Source organism: Alexandromys fortis, unplaced genomic scaffold, assembly GCF_014885135.2.
Source record: "Alexandromys fortis isolate MF-2015 unplaced genomic scaffold, M_Fortis_MF-2015_v1.1 scaffold_22, whole genome shotgun sequence".
Lineage (NCBI taxonomy): Eukaryota > Metazoa > Chordata > Mammalia > Rodentia > Cricetidae > Alexandromys > Alexandromys fortis.
This window is the reverse complement of record NW_026067900.1, coordinates 10,533,194-10,553,714: the sequence shown is the minus strand read 5'-3', so window position 1 is coordinate 10,553,714 and position 20,521 is coordinate 10,533,194. Positions and strand designations below refer to the sequence as shown.

The 20,521-nt window shown below is 38.8% G+C and overlaps 1 protein-coding gene across 1 annotated transcript in view; it reads left to right on the top strand.

Moving 5' to 3' along the window:
* The window catches only part of Mlip (muscular LMNA interacting protein), a 131,244-nt gene extending 111,891 nt beyond the window's left edge, over positions 1 to 19,353 (top strand). Inside the window, exons 11-12 of the mRNA XM_050124570.1 lie at positions 8,351 to 8,425; positions 19,096 to 19,353. Of these exons, the coding sequence (XP_049980527.1) occupies positions 8,351 to 8,425; positions 19,096 to 19,098 (78 nt within the window). The 3' untranslated portion in view covers positions 19,099 to 19,353. The remainder of the gene's footprint in view (positions 1 to 8,350; positions 8,426 to 19,095) is intronic.
* The last annotated feature ends 1,168 nt before the right edge of the window (positions 19,354 to 20,521 follow it).

Sequence of the window (20,521 nt, the reverse complement as noted above, 5' to 3'; positions counted from 1 at the left end):
AAACTTATTATGTGGCCAAGGATTTCTGACTTAATTTTTGCCTTTCCTTCTTTAGCATAGAGTTGTTAGCATGAATCATTGGGCTTGCTACAGGAAACACTTTACCAGCTGAGCTAGTGTCCCCAGCCCAAAATATTTCTATTCTAACTTTATGGATCTTACTCTTTGAGACTGATTAAACCTAATGCTAACATGAAATTTTCCTGTATGATGTTTGTAAGCAATAAACACCCTACTTAACTTATGGTTTGCGTTTGAATCAAATCTCACATGGTTGTTTGTGATTTGAGAGAAAGCATAGAAATAGAAGAAGACAGATTTTTCAAGTGGGAAATCTTAGATCTTTCAAATTTGTTTAAAGGTCAAAGTGCAGTTGTCCGGTGGCAAAACACTTAAGGAAAGGTCTGTAGTGACAAGGGTTTCCTGGTGTCCTGACAGTTCACAGGTGTATTATCTTTAGTAAGGTGTTGGCTAGAGTTTACATACGCTTGAAATATAGTTTGAAGCAAAGCGTTGAGGTATATGAGTGAAGGAGTGGGTGTCTAACGCCAAGCCAGGGCTGGTTATTGGTACTCACGTTATCCTTAGCTTACCTCTCTACTACCCATTCATATACACTGTTTCTCTCCAGCACTGCCCCATTCATGCTCAGTGCTGCTGCTGGAGAGGAGGCCTTAGCAGACAGCCGGGTAAAACCTGCTATGGGTCAATGAAGAGTGATGGGAGATGGCCTGAATCTATCATTTCGTATGATTCTTCCTAAATAAGACTATTGCAAATACCCGTGACACCTCACTGTACAGGTGTTGACAAGGTGCCAGGCTCCGGGACGGATTTCCTGCAGTTTTCAGGGAATTTGCTGTCAGTTGAGAAAACCTACACTGAGAGTGAGGAGAGAATCCGGGACTGGAAAGTATTTCTGTAATTGAGACTTTTAATATAGGTCCATTAACTTTATATCATAGGTCACCCTGGAATAAAACAGTAATATTTGTATGATACAGAAGATAAGGAATAGAGAGAAGTCAGCTTAACAATATTTACTTTGTGAAGAAATAGATACTTGGTTTATGATTGTGGTACAGCCCTGGGGTATAAAAACGATTGAAAATAATATTTTATGTGTAATTCTAAGCGACTAATTGTGCCTTTAAAGGACAGAAAAGAAGAGCGGCAAATATGCTTCCTAGTCAATTCCAATACAATTTCTGGAATCCATTTTTAACCCTAGGATGATGTTGGCATATAGATTTTCTTTTGCTCCATTTTTATTATTGCCTGGAAATTCCACGCTAAGATAAAGAGAATAGTGCAGGTCATCCCCTGAGGAAGTGGTTTTCTGCCTGAGAAGGAAACAACTCCAGGTAAAACATGAGTAAACAAAAGGAAATGGAATTTATTTTTACACAGACCAAGCACAATGTGGACAGAAGCATTCCATTATGCTATAAGCTGTCTCTTAGAGAACAGAGTATTGTCTTTGGAGAAAGACAATGGCCTGAGTTTTACCTCATAACATGGAGCAGAAGGGCAAAGAGTAAAACAACTCTGTGTGGAGTGTTTTCATATCTACTGCAGAGACCAGAACAGAAAACTTACTTGTTTTCTTACTGTATTTCAAGAATTGAGATTGGAAAATGATAAAACAAATTATCAGAACTCATCAGTGAGAACTCTGTGGGCACATAAAACAATAAAAATTATTAAAATGATATGTGTCAACATGTCATCAACTGAACAGATAACACCCATGGAGTACCCAGCAGAATTCTATAAAATTTGATAGTGTTTATAAAAGACCCAAACAAGGAGACAGTGGGAGAACTAAAAACAGATACTAAGACCTCAGGTCATATTCTCAGAGGGATTCCTTGTCTCCATCTTATGACTGGAACTTTTAGCTCAGCTGTGGCCCAGAACTGGAAACTTCAAAATGAAAGAGCTGGAGACTGTGTCATTTATCAACTTATAGGATATTGCTGAAGAATCATGGGAACAATAACTTGGCCAGATGAAAAAGAGACTTGAGAACATCTGCTTAAGGTCTAGTTTTTTTATTGGCATATATTAATTTTACAAAGTAATAGCCTTCACAATAACTTTTCTATATATGCACATGATACACTTTAATTATCACCCCCTACTGCCTTCTCTTAAACCAGTTCTCTCTCTCTATTCCTAGTATAGTTCCATTAGGGTCAGTATTTTATTTTAGTTGACAAATTATTTATAGTAGCTATTATTATTTTGGTAGTGATGGATAACAAATTCAAGGTCTCACAAATATTAAATGAGCTACCTGCAGCCTGGGATAGACTTTAAGAATGAGGAAACCGAGGCACAAAAAGAGGTCATATAGGGTATCAGTGGATAGACACCTTTTTAAACCTTTGGGTACCACCAAAAGTTCATTTCTTTCAAATGCAAGAAATAATTAAGCTACTTATGTTTCCTATCTTGACTTCTATGATTCTGCTAAATCAAATGAATGTTTAGGACTTGTAGCTGGCTCTCTTTTCGAACCAGTGGCATTTTCCTGAAGTACACAGAAACCAATCTTTCACTGTAGACATATGATGTACTGATTTTCATAAAGACAAACTCAGAGCACTGGTATGTGGTCGTATCGCCCCCCAGGCCTGGAATCATGAGTCATAATTGTTTGGATGCACAACTGCTAGGATATGGCAGGGCCTATCATCTAGCAGCCTGTATGTAGTCTGTTGGGGAAATGACATAAACTCCAATTTTACAGAGCTCGCTCGTTTAGCAAATTGAAGAGCTTACTCATCGACTATGAAGTGGGCTTGATGCTTGCAAATATCCGAGCAGCCATTCTCCTGTCATTTTCTCAATCACTCGTGTTATGCATCCCACTGAATTTCCTCCCTGGTTTCCAATCATCCTAATTACGATTTCTTCTTAGTGAGTGGATCCGTGTGCACATTTCCTGTTCCTGGCTTCTAGCAGGTGACTTGGCTCGTTGAGGAGTTTTCCCTCATATCCTTCTAGAGTGGCTCAGGTCTACTAGTAATAAACTCTGACAACACTCAGAAAATTATTTCCTAATACATTATTCAATTTTCTCTTACCATTGTAGCAATAATTAATATTTAATCATATAATGTAATGAACATAAACAATATCATATTAGCATATTAATTACAACATATTATAATGTATTATTGTATTATTAATTTTATAATTATAGATTAACTAGGTAATTGTTACATAATTGATTATTAATATACCAGCATAGGAATTTAATAAAAATAATATAATAATATCATAGAATAATTATATTATTTATGTAGAATAATATAATTCACATCTATTTCTCCTACTAGACTGTAATCTCCTGGGTCAGGATAATGTTCACTGCTGTGATCACAACATCTACCCATCTGGTTGGCATATTAGTAGGTATAAAATCTGAAAGATCCATGGCAAATAGTCTTATTATGCAACTGTCTTGTAAGTTAATTGATTGGGACATTTGAGTGCAGTCAAATGGAGGTGTGACTGCGCAGTGCATGGAGCATACTTTTCATAGGAGGTTGCTGTTCATGGACTTGTCACTTGAAAGGCAGGAGCAGCAACTGTCAGAAATGTAGCCTCATGGATCTCTTGCCTCTTCCTGTTCACATATGAGAAATTTATGGAATAGTCTCTGCACCATGAAATGTTTGAAAACATAGACTGATGCCCCAGATTTTTTTGATTGGCCAGGCAAATCTCTCAAGACAGAGACACAATCAGATTTATGAGTTTGAGTATGATGGCAGATAGCCCCTGACCTCTGACCCTCTCGTTGTAGGATTGTCCTACCTGTGTTACCACGGGAGTCTCTAGCAACTTCTAACAGCGGCAGGCTGCTTTGCAGACCCAGAAAATACAAACCTCGTGGCTAGACCTTTTAACAGTTCTAGAGAAACCAGCAATAAGGAGCTTTAGGGAGCATCTGTGGAGTTCACCAGTGACAAATGACGTCTCCTTACAGCACAGGAATAATTAAGAGTCCAGTGGAACTCACCTGCCGTTCTCTCTGCCGTGCTCCTTGTGTGAGGCCGCATGTGAGACATTTGAGAACGCAGTGAACTAATCCCAGGAATTCACAAGTTTGGAACTCTTTGGTTTTAGAAACAAGAAATTTTTCCTCTCTACAATGTGATTTATTTTTTTAAATTTATTTTTACATATCAATTTGTTCTCGGTGCTGGGTGAGCTGTCTGCCAGGCACAAGCAGTTTACAGATGAATGGCACACAATTCAGGACTCTCAGGGACTTGCAGTCTCATTTCAACAGCCGTGTACTAAGGAAACAGACTCCGTGGTTCTTGCTGCAGTAGAGTTTCACAACTACTTTCTAGAGATATTATTATGAAGGTCACACTCTGCCTTGAGCTACTAAGTGTCGAGAAAGAGAAGGTGCAGGTTTCTCTAGATGCATGGTATGGAGAGGGTTTTTAAGAGTTTGGGGATGCACTTGCAAAAGCAATCTTAAAAAGGAAATTATGAACACACTGTCTTCCCTTGATGAATTCAAGGTGTTAAAACTTCCTGCCAAAAAAAAAAAAATCCTCTTTAGGGTCTCTGGCAGTCAAAAGACTCTTTCACTTCCAGACAGGAGTTATTCCACGAACATCATGGGCCTGAAATCCATGTCGTCTGGAGAGACTTACTACAGTTTGCAAAGTGTCTTCCTCTGAGTTGTTGCATTATCATTTCTCCATATGGCCTGGGAAGAATTCATCACTTTGTCTTTTTGTGCAAGGTCATTTGGCCTCCGGAGAAGCAGCAGTACGCTTGCGAAAGCCCACAGGCGGTCAACACTTTATAAGGTTTTGCTAGTTTGCTGGCAGTTGATCAAATGTAGTGAAAGAAAATGAATGTGCTATTTAAATACGGCAGCAGTGAGTGTGCAAAGGTCGAATTCAGCTGCTATCCTGAACCCAAGACTGAAGTTTCCATCAGAGATGGAAATACGTGAGTCTCATCTCACCTGCGTGTTCTACTTCACACCCTGTCCTATGTTCAATAATGCTGAGGTGGGAACAGTAATTTATCAGCTATATTTTTATATTTGAGGCAAAATAATAATTTGGGTTTTTTTTTTCAGAACATTAAAACTGCATGTGAAGCTTGGGTTGCCCTCTGTCCTTCCATGTGTATTTTTTTCTCTGTGTAGCAATGATGTATTTCTTTTTAACTTGTTCCTGTTCTGACTCCTGCAAGAGTTTTCTGCTGTTTTATTACTCTCATCACTCGACATCTCTGTTCTTCATGCTCTCCCAGATCTCTACACTCAGCAGAGGTTTTATCATTTATTCCTTTCTGATATTTCCCAGATAACGCACCCTAGTCAGCACATTCATTTGTTGCTTCTGTGAATCCTAGAAAGTAGGAGAGAAAGACACATTGCCTCAACCATGATCCTTTGTCGTTTCCTAGACAACATGCTCATCTGAAATTCCTTCTTCCTTTCCTCCACCCCCCTTCTCCCTGCTGCCCCACTTCTAATGGATTTTTAAATGTCTTCAGGCAGCCTTGATGCTTGCATCAACAGTGACAGTGGGTTCTGTTGAAGCTGGACTTTCCTACCGTGCGCCCTTTGCTTGCTCACTGTACCCAAAGGGCTCACAGTACCCAAATGACCCTCACATTTCTTCCAATTGCCCTGTCTCTAGACTCTGTCCCACAGACTCCAGCCATTGTTCTCCATTTCTACTCTGGCTCTTCTATACATTACTCTGTCTTGGTGTTTTCACTTACCTGTGAAACAGGGTTAGACACGCGCTACCAAAATGAAGAGACTGCTGTTGAGCTTGTGCTTCTAATCCTAGTACTCCAGAGGCTGAAATGAGAGGATCAGAGTTGGGTGAACGCACGGCCTAAGACGTGAAGAGATTTCCTAAATCCAAAACAGAACAGAACAAACAAAACAAAACAAAACAAAAAAAAACCCCAAAAAACATCAAAATGCTTTGGTGTAGGAGTTCTTTCTGTTTGTGTGTTGCTTTCATTGGATAATGAATAAAGAAAACTGCCTTGGCCTGGTTGATAGGACAGAACTTAGGTAGGTGAAGTAGACAGAACTGAATGCTGGGAAGAAGGGCAGAGTGGCAGATGCCATAGATACTCTGCCTGAGATGGACGCTGGTTAGAATCTTGCTAGTAAGCCACAGTCATGTAGCGATACACAGATTAAAAGAAATGGGTTAAATTAAGATGTAAAAATTAGCCAATTAGAAGTTAGAGCTAACGGGCCAGGCAGTATTTAAGTGAATATAGTTTCTGTGTGATTATTTCGGGTGTAAACTAACTGGGTGGCCAGGACGACAAGCAGCCTGCTCCTCCTTTTACAATACTTAATGAACAAACACATAAAAGTGACTTAGCACAAGTATAAAATGATTCAATGACTAACTCATGAACTTTATAAGATGCCAGCAGACTTCAGCTGTCTTAAAGAAAATGGAAGAACAAATCTACTGTGCTGAAAGTTCATTCTCAGGCCAAATGAAGTAATTTAGGGCTTAATAATTATTTATGATCAGTTAGTTACTGTTCCCTTTTGTTCATTAGGGAATCACAACACAGGTTTTGAAAATTGAAGTGATAATGTATTTGATCTAAGTTAATGAGGGCCTCTGCGGGAAAGAAGGGAAGGAATATAAATGTAGGCACCACCTACTGCCTCGGTTGCCTCCGTTGCCTTTTTAATCTCAACAAAATGCTTTTTAGGGAATTCTGAAGTCTAAAGTTTTCAGGTTGATTCTTTTTGTAAGTATTAGTAAATTAGAAGAATAATGAAGTATGCGATTTTGAAACCGTGGAAAGCCGTATAAACGCTGCATCAACTTGCCTAGGCGTACTTTAGAGTCTGCTGTGTCCAGGACCGATTACTCAGGCTGGAAGTTTGAGCAGTACACGGGGACTGACCCTGAGCCAAGCTTAGTGTCCGGGATACCATGCGACCATGTGGCAGCAGACGTTTTCTGCTGCTTCCCAGACTGTGACTTAGAGCTGGGGCTGACTCCATTCTCTTCAAGAAGTTGCACGGAGGAAAACTCCTTATGCCAGGATGCGCAGAGGATCTGTAGCTGGGATGGAGTGAAGACCTGGAATTCAGTGAAGATAGAATTTTCAATAAAAGCAGGCTCAGTTCCTTAAAGCTGCTGGAACTGAGAGGGCCTGAGAAAGTGCTAGGGTAGCAGGGGGCGGTGTGTGTGGGGGGGGAGGGGGCACACACCTCCTGAGCCTGTACAGAAGTTTGGGCCAAAGGCTCTCCGGGACTGCCTCACTTACTGGCCTCTTTAAACTTTCTTTGAAGAATTGGGAGGGAGTTGCTGTCCCACTGTTAGTTCCAAGCAGGACAGTGTTGAAAGTGAAGGTGTGCAGGCATTTTTGTCAGCCTGATGTGCCTCTAACAGAAAGGAATGTGCCTGACAAATGATTTCAGAACCTTAGATTGAAAGCAATAAAGGCGACACAAAAGAGGATGAATGAATCTGCAAGAGGTAGTTTATGCTCCTAATTCCAGCACTTGGGAGGCTGAGGGAGATGGATTGCTATGAGACCAAAGCTAGCCTGAGTTGCAGAGTGAGTTCTAGGCTAGCCTGGACGATGAAGTGAGACTGTCTTAAACCAAAGAGGAGTGGTGGGAAGTTGGACATCAGCACAAGTTCTCTGTGGCACAGGCTGGCCTTTAGTGGCGTGTTGAGGACTTTCCATCCACCTTAGTGGGTTTAAGGGTCTGCACAGTGCTCAGAAAATCTAAAGAAACACTCCCACACATGGGAAGAACTCCCTTCTTGTTAAATGTTACTCTGTGGCATTACATTATAATAATGTTAATCTGGTGGAATTACATGATTTATGAAGTTACTGTGTTTTGATATTATTGAAGTTCCCAACACTGTATATTTTACTATCCAAGGAAATATATACTGTCTTGAGACATATGTATATTTATTGTGAGTCTAACATGAGCTGTTGTTTTTGCTTTTGAATGATATTTATCAGGGGCTAGCATATGAGGTCTGAAACATCAATTTCACTTAGCTTCTTTTCTAGGAAAAATAAGTAACCAATGACAGTGGTTGCTGTATTGCTGAGGCTTATGAGAGTTGATGTGTGACAGAAAAATAAGTAAGATGTGGTCTTATGCAGAATACCCATTATCTGCTCAAATACTTCCTGTGCATTTGAACTGACAGTTAAGTCCCAGTGCTTACAGTTGGCAAAATCTACTACTGTTTGCAGTGAACTATTAGATGTCATTATCTAAGTATCTGTTGGAATGAAATCTAAACATCTGTTTCTCCTCACTTTGGCTCCTGATCACAAGCTGGGCATCTTTTCTGTGAAGCCGGATCATCCCATGGTGGCAATTCCTGAGCATGACATTCTTGATTCTAAAGAGGTAATGTAAGATAGGTGCAGAGATCTCTGTCTCTAGAAGTAATTCTGGCAATATTAACAAAGCCACAGCATTTTAGTTTTGAGATGATATATAATTGAAACATTTATAAACCTTCCCTTTTTTCCCTCCAAACCATCCCTCATACCACTCCTTGCTATTTTTAAATTCATATGTAGATGTATGTATTCTCAAACATAACTTTCACAATCTATATCATGTTGCTTGTATGTATGTTTTTAGGGTGACCACTTAGTATCAGATAACCACTTGTGTCCTCTTCCCTGGACAGACTATTTTTCTGACTTTTAGGTTTCCTTAGTTGTGGGCAGTTCTTGTTTGTTTATTTATTTTAAAAAATATTTATTTTATTTTATGTGCATTAGAGTGAGGGTATCAGATCCCCTGAAACTTAGTTACAGACAGGTTTGAGTTGCCATGTGGGGGGCTGGGAATTGAACCCAGGTCCTCTGGAAAGACAGTCAGTGCTCTTAACCATGAAGCAATCACTCCAAACCCTGTTCATAGTTCTTTATGTAGGGCTAGGGATGCATTTGCATTCCCCTTCCCTCTTTTTTGTGTCTATTGATGTCATTACCGTTCAGCTCATGCTTAGGCAGTCATGGTGGTAAGACTTTATGGATGTAGCTTCTAACATTACTAGGAGACACAGTCTCACAGTAAACTGTTCCACAGTCTTTCTGCTCCTTCATTTTCTATACAGCAGTGTATGCACGTGTTAAAGGCAACATAAGTCTCTATAAATATATACTCAAGGAACCAAAAAAATCCTTAGTGGGTTAAAGACAGCCAGAAATGTACCTAAAGCCACTAATATGGACCACTCATAATAGACCTTTACATGTTCCCTGAGGCTTAGGTGTGCTCATGTTTGTACATGTGTCTGTTAGAACTGGCTCCACAGCATTTTCAAGGTATATTTTTCACAATTCAGGATATACTATACATTTTCCATAAAGTAACATTTCTATTTCTACAGTTTAGGGAGAAACCTAAAATCTGGATTATTGTTATATGTTTAAAAGACAGTTTATGTAATTTGGTGAGGGTTCATATGTTTTTTATATTTATCTACTTATTTACTTTGAGATAGGGTCTCATGTAGCTCAGGATGGTCTTGAAGTTTTTAATCTATCTAAAAATGACCTTGAATTCTTATTCCTCTAATCTCTGCTTGGATTAGAGGTGTATGTCATTATTCCTGATGACATTTATTTATTTATTGTTAGCATTTTCATTATTAATAAATATCAACATCATCATTATTATATTTTGGGTAATAGAAATAATTAAGCCCAGAGCCATATACATAATAAGCAATTGTTTTTACAGTCCCCCTGCCCTTTTGGACAGAATTTGAAGCTATTATTGTGCAAAATCTTTTAGGCTTCCTGCAGGGACAATAATGTAAAATGTAAAGGTATATTATGAGTGGTCCATATTAGTGGCTTTAGGTACATTTCTGGCTGTCTTTAAAGTAATCCACTAAGGATGGTATTTTTGGTTCCTTGAGTATATACTTATAGAGACTTATGTTGCCTCTAACACGTGCATACACTGCTGTACTAGAAAATGATACAACTGGTCTACCATGGGTGTGGTACCCGTCTCCATGTGCTCTTGCTGGAACTGACATGATTATACACAACAATTTATGGGAAGCATAGTGTATATTGTAAAGAAAAACCACATGCTTCTTTTGTCATAGAATATTCTTAAGTGCTTTTATTATTCTTGTTTTACAGCAAGCAAATGAGGGCTGAGGGAAGTCAGTCTATTGGAATAGCTGGGAAGTGTAGGCACAATTCAGTATTAAATATCTACTGATTGCCTAGCAATTTGTTTTAAGTACTCTCTCACCCTCTGTCCAGCATTTAAATGAAGAACATTAATTTAGACAAAGGACTTTACAATTTTTCTATCTGTCTCTAAATCTCCTCCTGTGCTATCTAGTTCCTGCTTTTCTTATATACATTGTGGAATATTTGCTAATTTCATTCGTAAGAGTTGAAAAATCTGTATTTTGCTTGTTGTTTTGCATGGACTTGTGCTCTTATAATCCACTGGATGGTGACATTGCTATTGAGCAACAAACTTCCTTTATACAGTCAGGATAGTAACCTTGTCATGTGTGTCACTGCTTTTAGTATAATGATGACAAGTTATACAGAAATAGAAATTTGGACCAGAGTGTTTGCACCCAACTAGGAGGACGGTTGAAGAATTTTTGTTCTTTACTGATGAATACTTTTTAAAAATGAAATATTTTTTGCCTGTGTTTCAAACCATATGTTTGATTCAAATTCACTTATGCCACGTCTATTCACTCTCAGTGTTGCTATAAAATAAGGTTAAATTAGATGTTTATATGAAAAACCAAAGCATCCAGTTCAGATAGTAGTAATGAACTGAGAACTTATCAAATTTAGTTTTAAAACACTGCTTTAAATTGCCTAACAGCATAGGGTTGACAGAATTTTTTTTTATTGCATTGTGTGTATGCTTATGAAACCTTGTTTTTTTCCCTTTTTTGAAACAGATTTTGTTCATACGGTATATTTTGTTTACAGTTTCCCTTATTTCTCCCCATTCCTTCCCACTGCCCCTCCCATTTGGATCTACATTCTTTGTCTCGTTAGAAAATCAACTAGCATAAGGAAAAATAAGATAAATAAAAAACTAGTTGGAATATGACAAAACAACCAAACAAGAAACAACTCAAGAATCACAAGAAATATATATAGCTGCAGAGACACAAATGATCACACACACACACACAGAGGAATCCCACAAAAACACAAAGCTGCTAGCCACAATAAGGGCATGTATGGTAGAAGAAAGAAAGAAGAAAGAAAGAAAGAAAGAAAGAAAGAAAGAAAGAAAGAAAGAAAGAAAGAAAAAAAAGAAAGAAGGAAGGAAAGAGCAATCATCCCTGACTTAACATTATGAGACAAAGAACCTCCAAAGATGCTGTTGAGTTCATCACTGCTGGGCATGGGGTCTATTCTTAAAGAGTTGTTTCTTTCCCCATTGAGATTTTCTTGGAGAAAAAGAATTTTTTATTTGCAAGTGGCTGTCAATTGGAGATAGCTTCTTGGTGTGTGTGTGTGTGTGTGTGTGTGTGTGTGTGTGTCTACTTCTCCTTTTAACTTTAGGACTCCAGCTAATGCAGACTCAGGCGGGCCGTGTGCATATGTAAGTTCATATGTGTGCCAGGCCTGTTTAATTCTTTGGTGTTTTATACCACTTCTGGCACTTATTCTCTTTCTGCCTCCTTCTTTTTTCAGAGTTCTTTAACCCCAGAGGGGAGGAATTTAATGGAGATATCCCTTTTAAGGGCTGAACATTCCCAGGTCTCTAGCTTCCTCCATATTGTCTGGCTGTGGGTCTCTGTCTTTGTTTCCATCTGCTGCAGGAGAAAGTTTCTCTGATGATGCCTGAGAAATCATGGATCTCTGAGGATGGCAGATGCCATTAGGAGTCATTTTATTGCTACATTCGTTTAACAGAACAGCAGTAATATTTGCTTTTCCCCTAGGTCTGCGGTGTCAGGTTCTTGGCTTTCTCCGCAGCTTTGGGTATGGGTTCCATCTCATGGAATGGCTTTAACTCAAATCAGATATTGGTTGTTTTTTTTTTTTTTTTCAACAAGCTTTGTGATACTATTTGACCAGCACATCTTGAATCTTAGTCACTACTGTATAACTAGGGTTTCTCCTTTCTCCTTTGAGAGTGTTCATCATACCTTTTAGCGCTGCGATTAGTAGTCTGTAGTGGTGAAGGCACTATAGGTAGGCAACAGGTATGTGTTCAATGAGTTGTGTAGGCGCTGTCATAAGTAATAGGACCTTACTCTCTGTGGAGAGCCACCAATAACTTGACAACAGCCTGGATTAATTGGGGGTTTCAATGGGATCCTTTATTTTTTTTTTTAATTTTGAGATTGGGTCTTACTGTGTTTCTCTCACAGGCCTGAACTTATTATGTAGACTAGGTTAGACTCAGACTTAGAGAGATCCATATACCTCCACTTCTGGAGGGCTTGGGGTCCTGCTACAATTTGATTCTTTTAAATAGAGAGTATCATAAACCTGAAGATAAAGACTTAAAATTATGCCACTGGGTGAGATTTAAAGAACAGTTTTGAGTTAGATTTCGAATATATGGAAACCATCATAAAAGAAGCTAACTGTTAACATTTGTGAAAGATAGACATGGCTCCCCCAAAGGAAACAATGAATGAAGGTCACTGTCTGCTTCTAATATGGCAGATCTCTTACTAGCACTGGCACATTGTGAAACAATTTAACAACTTTCTACAACTTCTTAAGCCATATATTTTCTCCAAACCCTAGCCTTATTATTTATTTATCTATATAACATTGTCAGATTAAAGAAAAATACTGTGTTCTTATAAAACAATTGTCATCTTCTGACCATGTGCCTGAGAGATCATAACTTTCTAGCTATGTGCCCAGTGCAAATGAAGAATTACTTGTCATGCTTTGACTTTTCTTTCTAGTCCTAAAGATGCTAATTTGCCTATCTTACTGTCACATTCTCAACTTCTGACCCAATCATGAGTTTTAGACCTAAGAGATTTTAAATTTAACTATTTAATTCCTATCTTAGATTAAGATATCTGGGCTTACTCAATGCCTTTTGCCACATGATTTTTAAGGTTCATCTTAAAGGAGCTAACCCCAAGAACAACTACACTTACCTTGGAGCCCAGGTCTCAGCAGTGCTGGCCAAAGGACAGAATCATCAGCCATGACTTGTATGGTCAACGCTGGCCTTCCCCTCACTCAGTCCTGGACCAGAGGAATGTAGATCTCTGTAATACAAAGGCCTTGGCCAGCTTCAAAATTATTCATTGATTCCTTTTCATATCTATTGTTGTGCTTGTACAAATGTCTGTGTACCAGGTACATGGTGATGCACATAGAGGCCAAAAGAGCATTGTGTCTCTGGAATTGGAGTCACCGACACTTGTGAGTTACCATGTGGGTGCTGGGAATAAAACCTGGGTCCTCTGGAAGAGCAACCAGTGCTCTTAACCATTGAGTCATCCCTTAATCCCACCTCAGCCAACTTTAAACTAAGTCTCCCCCAGTGATTGAAATGTGTAGCACTGCATGGTTAGTTTCTTCACCAGTGGCGTTGGCATGCCAACCAAATTAGCAATTTAATTTTGAATACACAAAAAGTAAAAGCAAGGAAATTGCTTTAAAAAGCTGCCTCCGTGAATGTTTTCAGTTACTTAACTTTGGGTCACATTTTCTGGCTCGATAGTGCAATGTTGTAATGTGAGCTTTACTTGTGTGTGGTACAATGATTTTGAGAGAGCTGCATGATGAAGTTCATGATTTAATGTGAGATGAAACACTTTATTTTTCTCTTGACAGGCTACACAAAGTTTGGGAGTTACTTGGCCTGGATGTAATTTACAGTGCAATGAGAGAACTTAGGGCATTTGATGCAATGTTTTACTTGTGTTTCATCACACACACATACAGAGGCATATATACTCATAGACACAAATACTCACATATACACATAGAATTACACACTAACAAAAAGTACACATACATGCTTACATATGGATACACAAATATGCATATACATATACATACGTGCACATATCCACTCAAATATACACACATACACTCATGTACACACACATAGATAGATATATACTCACATAAACTCATACATAGTCAAGTACACACATAGACATACACATACACATGAATACTCACTCATGCACATATACTTACATAATATACATACACACATATACACATATACACACATGCACAGAAACACGCAAACATGGCATTGTATGAATCCTCAGATAATCATATTAGCTTTCTATATAATCAACTGTGTGTCATCTGTCTGAACAATTTTGAAAGAAAATCAATTTTGTTGATTTCTATTGTCCACGGTGATATAATAATCTCCAAATAGGAGCATAGTTAGCACTTTTCAAGAAGCATATACTCCCTGCCCGAGATTAACAATGTCTGAGTGGAGTTACAGGGAAGAACTTTGTATTCTACTAGGAATAATCATTTCTGCTTACATGTAGCACTTCTTGTGAATTCAGCATCAGATATACATACACGCATACAGATATATGTGTATCCTTTGATCCACATTCCACTATGTAACTCGTTTCTCTCTTTCCAGGATTAATTGCGAACACCACAGTGCAGAGCGGCACGTTAGCAACCTCTTGTCTTCTGCTGAAGGCTACCTAGGATTATTTCTTTTCAGCTTGAGAGTCAGAAGACCTCCAGAACGAGATCAGATTTCCTTCTCAATGACACAGCAGCTAATTGTTCACCAGTTCTCAGAAACACACATGCTCTGCAAATTCCTCTGCCAGTTGCATAACAATTTGTGTCTGAGGTGCTAGGGATAGAATTTAAGGCCTTGAGCATACTGGGAAGCACCCTGCTACTGAGCTGTACCCCTCAAACTCCTGTTTCCTTGTTCCTCCTCTTGCAGATTTTGATAGATATTAAGGATAGCCAGGATTCTGTTTCTGATAGCAGGGAACATTGATTGATTTTTTTTTTTTCTGAGTGGCAAAGGCAAATGAACTTTGTGTTAATCTCACAGAAAATTTCAGAAGCTTTATGGATACCCAGGGTTCTTCTCATACAGGCAAGCATATCCCTTTTTTGCTCTCGATGAACAAAGAAGGAAAAAGTTACCACTTTCACATATGGTTCGATTCAGGGTAAATTAAAGTCCTTAAGAGGATGGGCCCATTTTTTTCTTTCCTTCAGATAATTTCCCCAAACTCATATTTCTCAAAATCAAGCTTGGATAAACCTTGGATTGCTAAGATGGAATTTCAAGGGTGGACTTGAAACCTAGCTTATCTGATGAATTAAATAAGCATACCTTTCATCTGCTCAGATAGCACTGGTGGAAAGACCTACAAATTGTCAGGCCTTCCTATAGCAGATTCACCCAGGGTCTTTGAAAAGACAACAAATGATATTTGTTTCTTTGAATTGCCTAGTTGGGAGATTCTCTAAGATTTCAGTTCAATGATTTTCCAACAAAATCTACAAACAAATGGAAATTTAAAACACAAGCTTCGCCCTCCCCGTTGAACATGAGGGAATATTTTCTCGCCCCTCCTTTTTCTTAAGGCATGCATTGTAGAAAATGTGTCATCAGTACTGTTCTTATTCTTTGAACTGTCTAGAAATCCCTTTGAGGGAACGAGATGGGAGTTTTGTGAGACCACAGGAGGTCTTTTCTGAGGCTTTAACCAACTTTTTTCAAAGTGCAAACATCCAAGGAACTTGACATCTCTTTCCTGGCTCCCAGAGCAGAAAAACACCTTATGCTTAGCAGGTGCTACCTTCAGCGGGGGTCTGGCTCTATGTTGTAACACTACTTCCTAAAGATGTTTAATTCTTTCTGAGTAAAAATAAAACACAGACGAGTTCCCAATTTATCAGATAAATCTAGGACAAGCTTTGGCTTACAAACATTACATCGATGCTTTTAACTTAAAGGAAAAGTGACTCATTTTATCAGGAGAGCATACACATAATGAACTATGTCTATGTGGCTGTCCAATAAGAAATTCCCAGGGTTCGCATTCTCTTAATGGATTAGCCATGGTGCACATCACATTCTGCTGAGCCAATGCTGTTCAGTACTAAATATGAGGTCACAGTGTCTGTTTGTTTTAGAAAAGGATGGGAGGGCTTACAGAAAGAGAGATGGGGAGAGGGCACGGGAAGAGTTGGAGAGCGGAGAAGGTGAGGAGGAAATGATGCAAACAACAGGACTCCTGGGTGGAATTCTCAAGAAGAAATCTTAACAAGGGTTGATTTTACCTACACAACAATAACAACAATAATAAGGCAGTGAGGTCAAGCTTAATTATTTGGATCTCAGATCTTCTGGAGACCAATTATTTTGAACCCACCCAGATTCACTATTAAGTTCTTAGTGTCCATAATATAATACTGGGGTTCTCTGTCATGCTATATATTGAGAGGACCTTAATTACTGAAGGCTATAATGCCATGTGTCTATTTAAAGTGAATAGTTGTAAATATGTGCAAAGGACTTAATCTCATGGGAGAAGATTATTTTCAGTGTGTGTGTGTGTGTGTGAGTGCGTGCATGCGCATGCGCATTTCTTGGAAGTGGTTTTGGATTCTGGATGTTCAAAGTCTAATTTTATATTATCAATAACAATTATACAGACTGTTTTTACTTTATTTTGCAGGAAGATGTATGCATATTTACATTAAAAGAAAATAGGAACCTATTTACATAGCAGTTTCTTTTGAAAAAATCCTTACTGTGACACTGGTTTTAAGTTACACAGGCTACACTCATATATTAACAAAGTCACCCGAAGAGAGAAGTAATGGGTGAAGTTTCTCTTCAGAATTATGATGTTTCAGTGCATTAGGTTCTTTCTTATATATTTTTAAGACCCAAATAAGTGTATTGTTCAGCTGGTGATAAAACATTGGTTCTGAGCTGCCAGAGTGTCAGCTTAAAAGATGTTGTATTGTTTTATTTCATTGTCTGCACCTTTCTTAAGTGTTTATTCTTGCTCCTCTTGTGTTTAGTTTTTTAGCTGTATGGAGATTGCAAAGGGATATAGGAAGGCCAGAATGCATCCAAAATGGTGGCTCTACCTGTCATAGTATCATCTGTCATTTCTAACCAGATACCAAATTGTAGTGCCTCACATGACCGTGGTCTCCCAGCAGTATCCAAGGGTGATGATGAGCCTGGTGCTGAGCTGTTTGTACTGCTTCAACCTCTTTAATCATGCACAGAACAGCAGTATATTATATTTAGAAAGGAACGGATAGGACACGAGGTGTATGATATTTTATTTAAAGTAAACACATGTATACACCTTTCTGATGATAGAACATAAGCCATACTCAATATTTCCTTTGGTATGACTAAGACAGACTAACTTGTGGCCATAACCAACAATGAAAATAGGTAGAAACACTGACTAAACTTAGATTGAATGGACTGGAGAGATGGCTCAGCAATTAAGAGCACTGCCTGCTCTTCTAAAGATCCTGAGTTCTGTTCCCAACAACCACATGGTGGCTCACAACCGTCCATAATGAGATTTGGTGTCTACTTGAGGAAGAAACCTTGTTAGTAGTTCTCATCAGCTTAGACCATGAAACCCAACATGTACAAGTTCAACAGAAGCACCATATATGGGCTTCCCATGCATACTTAAAAAAAAAAGAAACACTGACTAAACTAAGGTTGAATATGGACAAAAAAGTGGCTTTACAAGTGCTGTTTAATCTTCTTGGACTTTATTTTCATTCTCTGTAAAATGGCATCAAGATATGTTATACAGTAGATCAGAATATATATGTATATGTTTATGTATGGTTTAGCTTGTAAATGTCCTAACATTTCATAAATGTGAGCCATTTGATGAGTTAAAAACTATTTGTAATATTAAATACTACATGCTGTCACCTTGATGAAAATTTGATTATTTTTATTTGTTAGCAATATCAAAGATCTATAATTTAGTCATTTCTTTCTTTCTCTGGATTGATTGTTTCAGAGACTCTCAGATGGTGAGTGCTCTGCTTCTTAGCTCAGGGCTAGTGGTTGTCTGTTGCTACCCTGTGTCTCAGTGCTCTTCTTCCTGTCTCCTTCCACTCTGCTGAACACCGTTTACCCTAAGGATGCAGAGAGCATACACTTTTCACAATGCTACTAGATTTTCTTTCTGCCTAACTTACTCCTTGAGCAGATTATGTTTCTTCATGGAGCCAGCTCTAAGTCACAGGCCTTTGGGGCCACAACTCCTGACCATGATGAAAGCCAGGACAAAACCAAAACCAAAAAAGTTGCTTATGAAAGAGCAACTGGCCTCCTTTGTTCACCACTGGCCATGTTGGATTGTCTCATCCTCAACCATGAGTTAGTACCTGGAAATAGAAAGTTCTAGTCATTTTCTCCTTTGTCATTGTATCACAGTGTTTATCAGACTATATTTTAGACATTAATTTTCTCCCCATCTCATCTTTGATGCTTTCTTTTGTCCACTTGGACTCACTGCTGCAAATGCCCATCTTTATTAGTCAAGTTTATCTTATCTGTTCCAGACAGTCTCGCTGTATCAACTGGGAATAAACACAAGTGAACAAATAGAGACATTTTTGCAATTCCTCCTCTACTTCAGAGCAGTATTATAAAGCCAAGAAAAGAAACATAGAAAGAAAGGCAGGAGGTTCTTTGCTCTCTCTGCTTTATCCCATGGTGCATTTTACAAAAGCTGGACTTTAGTTGAATCCCTTTCCACTTTTCCTTCTTGTTTTAGATATTACATTTTAGAGAGTAATGTATTCAATGCCACAAAAACAGTAAGGCAGCAGTTCGAGATCCTGAAGAGATGTGGGATATACAATTGCACTCCTTGAACAGCACCTGCCCTCAAACCGGGCTTGACTGTTATGGGATCAGAGCTGATCTGCCGAGCCCTCTGACTAGCACCTGATTCAGAATTCTAATTTCACTTCCGTTATTATATCTCCACATTAATGTATAATATTCAATGCATTTCCCTAGAAGTCCTCATCTTCACCAATCTGTTGTTTATTTTGCAGTAATGAATTTGGACCGGAAGTGAAAGGCAGTCTGCTGAAGAGCTTCGGAATGCCGGTGCTAACCGGTGCTGGCTTCCACTCGTGCTGTTTTCAGAATGATGCTCTGTTGCTGAGCTCAGTCCAGCAGAAAGCGCCTGAAAGGTCTGCTGCAACCACATAGCATCATCACACTCGCGAAACCCAGAGCAGGATGGTAGACGAGTAGCTTCTTGCATCGCCGTTCAAGCCTATAATGCCTTCTATAAAGTTGACAGCAATACTAACGCTCCCTTGTGTTTAGCAGCAAAATAAAGCGAAATTATACCTGGATACACGAATGACTGCGACTGTTTATTCCCCCCAATGGTAGTTTTGTTTAATGTATACATTATTAACTGAAACAAGTTTCATTATTGAGAGTGTATCTGTGTCTCAAAGGATGCTGATAGTTTAGGGTCCATCAGTGAAGCTGTAAACAAGAGAAAGGTGGTGATTACCATAATGCATTCTACTTTCTAAACAGTTAGGGTTCTGACATGCTGTATAGACTGTGTCCAAGGGACAGCCTAAGGTAATGGCCAATAATTGGCTGGGATGCCTTCAACAGCCACGTCCCTGCTTAATGCTACAGGAGTCCTGTGAAAGCCATCTATCTCACAGGGAATGCTCCCTCAGAGCAAACCCACACTATGGTGGCAATCCCAAGAGCTCAGCAGTATCACAACTGCGGCCAGCCTCATTGAGACGGTCCATTTGTTTCCCAGTTGCCACCACAGCCATTGTTCTTAGTTTCTTCTATTGATGTCCTTCTCCTACTCCTTCAGGGAAGACCAAGACAACACCTACCAAGAGTCCTCAGCAATTCTCAGCAGCAAACTTCAGGTAGCAAAGGAACATTTGCAAAGTCTTTTCTGACTTGTTTTTGTATGAAGCTCCTATTTCCAGAGAGCCAGATCTCCACTGATGCTTCTCCCTACCACTGCTTCATCAGCACAGCCACCCCACTCAAAGGAGAATGCTATGAAGGAGCAACAGGAATCAGAATGCTCTATTATCACTCATCAGTTGGTACCTGGAAATACCGCTTCTTTTGGTTTCCTTTACTAGTATTGGAAGTGCAATCTCCTTGGTATAGATCTCTGCTCATCCATCTTTCCCAAAAAGCTACATCATCTTCATGAACCACTTAATAGGTCTTACCGTTCATGGTCTTGTAACCAGTTACCACAAGTTGTTAGGATGAATTTGACTTAATATCACGGTGGATGATTTTGTGAAGCAAATAACGTCATTACTTATGTTTTGTGTTTGCAAAAGTAAGCATATCCAAATAGTTTAATCAAGCTAGTAAATGGTAGGGGTAGAAAGCCAGATAATTTGATTCTAACATCAATACTTTTTTAATGTTTCATTCATTCATTTATTCATTTACATATTCATCCAATTT